Source organism: Camelina sativa, chromosome 9 (assembly GCF_030686135.1).
Source record: "Camelina sativa cultivar CO46 ecotype springtype chromosome 9, ASM3068613v1".
Classification (NCBI taxonomy): Eukaryota; Viridiplantae; Streptophyta; class Magnoliopsida; order Brassicales; family Brassicaceae; genus Camelina; species Camelina sativa.
In genome coordinates, this window is record NC_141888.1 from 6,590,246 (window position 1) to 6,596,245 (window position 6,000).

The 6,000-nt window shown below is 34.4% G+C and overlaps 2 protein-coding genes across 3 annotated transcripts; both read right to left on the reverse strand.

Moving 5' to 3' along the window:
* Positions 1 to 72: 72 nt before the first annotated feature.
* Positions 73 to 2,457, reverse strand: LOC104710619 (uncharacterized). The gene is made up of 9 exons (XM_010427252.2): positions 2,224 to 2,457; positions 1,694 to 2,126; positions 1,547 to 1,580; positions 1,263 to 1,463; positions 1,049 to 1,138; positions 838 to 903; positions 647 to 738; positions 496 to 543; positions 73 to 370 (listed from the first exon to the last, which is right to left on the reverse strand). The coding sequence occupies exons 2-9, from the start codon at positions 2,020 to 2,022 to the stop codon at positions 286 to 288; spliced, it is 945 nt and encodes a 314-aa protein (XP_010425554.1). The 5' UTR covers positions 2,023 to 2,126; positions 2,224 to 2,457; the 3' UTR covers positions 73 to 285.
* A 518-nt stretch (positions 2,458 to 2,975) lies between these two features.
* Positions 2,976 to 5,733, reverse strand: LOC104710620 (transcription factor MYB118-like). 2 transcript variants are annotated; one of them, XM_010427253.3, is made up of 4 exons: positions 5,287 to 5,733; positions 4,724 to 5,172; positions 4,487 to 4,613; positions 2,976 to 3,708 (listed from the first exon to the last, which is right to left on the reverse strand). In XM_010427253.3, the coding sequence occupies exons 1-4, from the start codon at positions 5,440 to 5,442 to the stop codon at positions 3,121 to 3,123; spliced, it is 1,320 nt and encodes a 439-aa protein (XP_010425555.1). In that variant the 5' UTR covers positions 5,443 to 5,733; the 3' UTR covers positions 2,976 to 3,120. The 2 variants fall into 2 exon arrangements, with proteins under 2 accessions (XP_010425555.1, XP_087319792.1); XM_087463666.1 differs by having other exon boundaries at positions 4,724 to 5,581.
* Positions 5,734 to 6,000: the final 267 nt, after the last annotated feature.

Here is a 6,000-nt window from a genome sequence, read left to right on the forward strand (position 1 = left end):
ACACAACAAAGGAAACATTTGATGACCTCTGGTTGAAGCAGAATATCCCAGCCATTACGATTGCTAACAGAATTGGCGATAAAGTATATTTTATTTATCGACAAGACGATTGGAAATGTACTAAAAACTGTGGTGATTACATTGATCTGTTCTGAAGTTTTTAGACATATGGGGTAAAAAATTTCTGTTTCTTTCTTTCTTTCTTTCATTGTTGTAACTTGTAACCATCGAAATGAAGCGAGAATTGACTCTTACGAGGCAAAAGCTCTTGGATTTGAAGTCACTTCAGGTAACGAGTCTATTTTTTATTTTGACGATTATCGCATAGACGCCATAAGAAGGAATATGCAGTAGTGCTACCAACAAATACCTGCAGGTGCATGCATTAATAAAAAACTGTTAAGGATCGGCGAAACAATGCAGGCAAAATAATTTCATTCTTCTTCTCAGTACCAATCCTGACTGATCTAGTATGTAAATGTTTTGAAAGCTTACCATACTGGAGCCATGTCTAATGACAAGTTGAGAAATGGATATGGCCACCTAAGTCAGTCGAGGAATAGAAGTGTAAGATAAATCAAGAACTGACTGTAAGGTATAAAAAAATGACAGAGAAAGAGGATGAAGAAGAGTTCTTAGTTCTTACCCTACTGAGATAAAAACATGGAGAATCCATTGGAAAAGAACGAAACATCCTGTCCACAAGATGAAGTAAGCGAACCTGAACAAGGGAAATTTCTGCAAAGAAACACCAAAAAAAAAACCTCAGGTTGATACATTCATGAAAAAACAGAACTTGTTGTAACATCATATGTGCAGAAGAAAGAAGTGTGTTACCAGACGGTTAAGAGATGTGTCAATAAGTAGCAAAACGAGGTTGCTCGTGTGCAAATTCACAGTCATCTGAAACACACAAATTTTGCACTAGAAAAATTGAGATAGAGTAAAGAACATATGCAACATAGAAAGTGCGTAGAGCCGTGCAAAGGCTTCAAGCCTTCAACTATTATACGGTAAGGAGAATTCTTTATGAGATGTGAAAACTTACGAAACTCATCTCATAGTCCTGTAACGACAGAAACGGGAAAATCACGGTCCAATATATACTGTCAGTAAGCACAGATGCTCCAGCACCCATCTGTTTTTCAACAACCAAAGCGCACAAAGTAGTACGTACCTCAGTGATCACAAAATATACTACTAAAGCTATTATCAGAAATCTGAAAGTTACAAATTATACATATCCAAAGATTTGAGTCTACCTGATATATAATCTGAAAGAGATGGACAAATGAGTTTAGTGCCTTTGAATCAGAAGTTTTACTCTTCTCGAACGAAACCAATTTGTCCCCATTGATAAGGGGAGAACGAAACCCGTTCTCTGCATCATTTCCTACTTGATCAACCATGTTACGTTGCTTCTTGTATTGAAAACATCCATAAACTGAAAGCACTGATCCCATCTACAGAACAAACACATTTCATCATCACTAAATTTGACTATAAACCATATACATATATACACAACATCGAGATCAAAACATACCCCAAAGTAGATTGCTATCAACGTGAATGTCCACCTACCAATCAAAAACACCAAACACATCTCATAAATCTCAATCAGAATCATTCTCAAAGCCTTAAAAGTTCTTCACTTTACACATAATAAAGGAGAGATTTTTACAGAACTTACTGAGTGTAATAGTAGTAAATACGCCATCCACGGTTAACAAGACGGACAATGTTGTTAACAAGAAGAAAGCAAAACCCGAGAACCCGGAAACCCAGTAACCAACCCGGATGGATTCGCTTAAAACAAGGTCTCCAAACATCATCAATGCACAGAACATCACCATCATGACCATCTTGTGGTGGTTGAGTTTGTACTGAACTATCTTCGTACTTCCATAAGACGAATAAAGAAACAATCATTGGAGTTATTACCCATATCGCACAAAGTAACACTCTCCAGTTAAACCAGTACTCAAAACTGGTCAATCCCAAAACATTCTCAAGATTCATTTTTTTTTCCTTTCTACAGTTGATCCGTCTGAATAATTCGGATCTTCAGATCCGAATCTCAATTGGATCAGTACCGGACTTGAGAAACCAGATCAGACCCGTCTCTGCAGATGAATTAAAGTAACTTAATTGATTAACAATTCACATATAGAGAGATGTTAATATTAGGATTAAGTAGTAGCTTGAATACTTAATACTTACGTAATGTTAGGTTTCTTCTTGTTCTTGTTCTTGAGAAGTAACGTGAATTGTATGTGTGTGATGGAGAAGTCAAATTGCAACTTTGATAGCGTATGAGAGATATCGTAAAAATCTCCAGAATTATCCAGTGGCGGTGTTAGAGGCCCACTAAAATGGAGAAATCGAAGAACACAGAGTGGGAGACAATGACAGGTGGGACATTTGAAACGGCGTCGTTTTGAGTCGTGTGTAGGTGGGACATTTGAAACGGCGTCGATTCGTGTGTATTATACTTTACATAGGCATAAACATGACAAACATTTCTTAAAGGAAAGATATCTACCAGCTCATCATATTCTTTTTACTATTTATGGTAAAGTCTAAAATAAGTTTTTTTTTTTGGAGGAATGGCAAAAAAAAATATTAAAAGATTTATTGTATTTGGTTACTTAAGATTTTTTTTTTTGGGGGGGGGGGGGGGGGGGGAGTAATACTTTATTTTTCGATTGGGATTTCAATTTTCTATGATTTTGGTCAAAATATCATTAATGAGTATAGATACCAAATAGTTATTTATATATATTTTGAATGAAAAAAACGAAAGTTAACAAGTAAGAATTACAAATTCAAATTTATTCTAAAAAACCAAATGGTATGAAATAAAAACTACATACTCAAGAACACAAACACACCCATTAAGTATGATGAAAAATATGATAATGTGTAGATTCCTTGTTAGAAGGAAAGGTTTTTAGAAAAATATATAAATCCGATTAGAGAAAAGAGAACTTTAATAAAACCACGATTATATATTACATGTCTAATTGTTTAATAATAAAGCATAAGTTTCAGTTCATATAAGCATAAACATACAGACGGATAAGATATAAGCAAGTTTGACTTATTTTATAGTTCGGTCTAAAGACGGCCATGAGCAATCATCTCCAGCAAAGCAATCTCATTCATCATAACTTCATCACACCCATGCATCACCATCCAACTATCAGTCATTGGCTCATCGAGCTCCATGGTTACACCACTTCCAGAACCAGACGCAGAACCAGAAGTAGATGCACAAGTCGAAGACACAGCCGTCAATGATGTCATCTTCCTTTTATCGTCTAAATCCATGTTCTTCACACCATCAACAATATACTTACACTCATCCTCTTCATACTCCTTGACTGCGGCCATTACACTCTTGCCTTTATCTCTCATGTTCTTTGGACCAACATTCGAGTTTGGAGTCATGAGGGTGAGGGTATCATCTTTGTAGGTAACAGACCTTATGTAGTTCTGAAGAGTGTTGCTGCCAAGTTGAAGGGAGATTTCGTCTTTTCCTTTAGCCCTCCTCGAGTGTTGTCGACGTTTTGTCGCGTTCCAGTGGTTCTTGATCGTGTTTTCAGTGCGTCCAGGGAGTTTTCTAGCAATCTCAGCCCATTTGTTCCCAATCTTCTTGTGGGCTTCAATCAGAATAATATCTTCTTCTTCAGTCCAACCATCTTTCTGTAATATAAAACATAAAATATGCTTATAAAATGACACATATGGTATTAAATCAAAGTATATTTTTTTAATTAGGTTGTTACATTGTTATGAGAGAATCTGAGTGAAAATGACTTTAGTTTAATTGTCTCACCAATTGAAAAGTTTTGTGCGCAAGAAGAAGACAAAATACCTTAAATTAATTGTCATAGACATATATGTATATACAAACAAAATTTTAAAGTAGTCATGCATGAATTAAAACCATATACATGTTGACAAGTGTTAAAAAAGTTTGTTTAATTCCCTTTGAAGATTCTCAATGTATCATGTATGAATCTGAACATATCGAAGATGATACTTTGCTTTTTTTCTTTTTTTTTTTTTAATTACTGTGAAAAAAAAAATTGTGATTGTATAGCGTATAGCATAATATGTTTTACAAAACTTTACGATCTTTGAACATTTCATCATAAAATAACTAACATATACATATTCTATGCAATTATTTAATTTATAACAATTTATTAAGATGAATATTTGTTTATATGTGCATATGCATGTATCACCACACCGTGATGTATCATATTGTATGTAATTATTAAAAAATAAACACATAACTATATTTGCTTATGTATGCATGATCATCTGATGCTTGATGTCAATTTGAGTGATGAACACATCAAGTTGATGTATGTATCATGATATATGTATATGTATGCTTCTCTAAATGTTACACACAAAGACGACCATACACATATGCATATAAAAATAAGAAGAAGGTAAGAAATTAAGAGACCTTGATATCGGGACGAAGATGGTTATGCCACCTCTCTCTGCACTGTTTTCCAACTCGTCCTTGAAGCATCTTTGCAATCTGAGACCATTTTTTAGTTCCATGACTTTCCACTAATTTCACCAATAACCTAAATATAGGCAGAAATCATCAGAAAATATTTTTATTAGGAAAAAAATCATATCATATTAGGTAAATTATTTATTGAGGATTCTAAAAAAGTTTAGATGTTGTTTTTACTTGTCTTCTTCTGGAGACCATTGTCCTTTGATGATGCTAGCTTTTTTTGCGGGTTTACAAATTCTCCTCATCTGAAATCTCTTGTTCTTCTTCTTGACCTGCTCAGTCTTGATCATTACTTGATTATTTTGACCCCGAGATATGATGGTGTCTTCGTTTGCGCTCAAGTTTGGTTTCGGCATATTGAATTGATTAGACTCAACCAAGGCCAGATTGAAGGTGGACTCGGTCCCAAAGATGAATCCTTGGTTTTGATCATTTTCCCACATAGTACTCTCATGTGTGACATGTGAAACGTTGGATTCAACAGTTTGCGAGGTGGTGTAGGCCATGCTGAAAAAACCTTGGTTGTTGGATGTGCCATGAAAATATGTCTCGAAAGTTTCAGTGCATGGAGAAGGAGTTATGCCCCTAATGGTTTCATTTGAGGGCATTTCATGTGTGTGAGGCTGCATATCAAAGTGATAGGGAACAATATTTAGATTTTGAATCAAGTGATCAGAAGTTGAGCTTGAATTTTTTGATGTGAAATTCTTGTGACAAAGATAAGGGATAGAGTTTACCATCGATGGAAGATGTGAACTATCGAGATTAATCTGGATAGGTTTTTGATGCATATTGTGTACACAAGAAAATTCATCTTTTATAGTGAGGTTATCGTCGTAGATAACGGCTGCGAGATACGGATAATGCATTTTGATCACTGACTCGAACTCCATAGATCAAAACTAAATATAAAGAAAGATTAGAAGATGGATTAACTAAACAAAAAAAAAGTTGAGTGAAGTATAAAATCTTAGATCTGAAATAAGAAATGAGTTGGTGAAGAACATAAAGACATTTTTTTTTTTGGTTTAAAGAACACAAAGACTTCAGCGAGAGCAATTTAACTTGACTGCAAATGAAAGATGATGAGTAAATTAATTTATAAACAAAATTAAGGAAGAGGAAAAACAGGGTGAAGCAATGGTAAGAGTAGAATACTAAGCCTTATAAATAATAACAACTGTGAAGGGTGATGAGCTGGCAAATAACTTTTTATAACTTGTTTGAATAAAAAAGTTATTTTTGTAAAGACAATTTGGTAGTCCAAGGGTAATATCGTCTCTAAAATTTGTCATGTAATAATCATGAAGTCGTTATAAGGTAGTTTGTATTGTTGCAGAAATTTCTCGGGCATAATTATGACACGTGTTGAACATGTAAGCAGTATTATTTCATTTAGCTGTATGATTATTTTCTTTGTGTTAATCTAATGGTTTCTATTGAACAAGGGT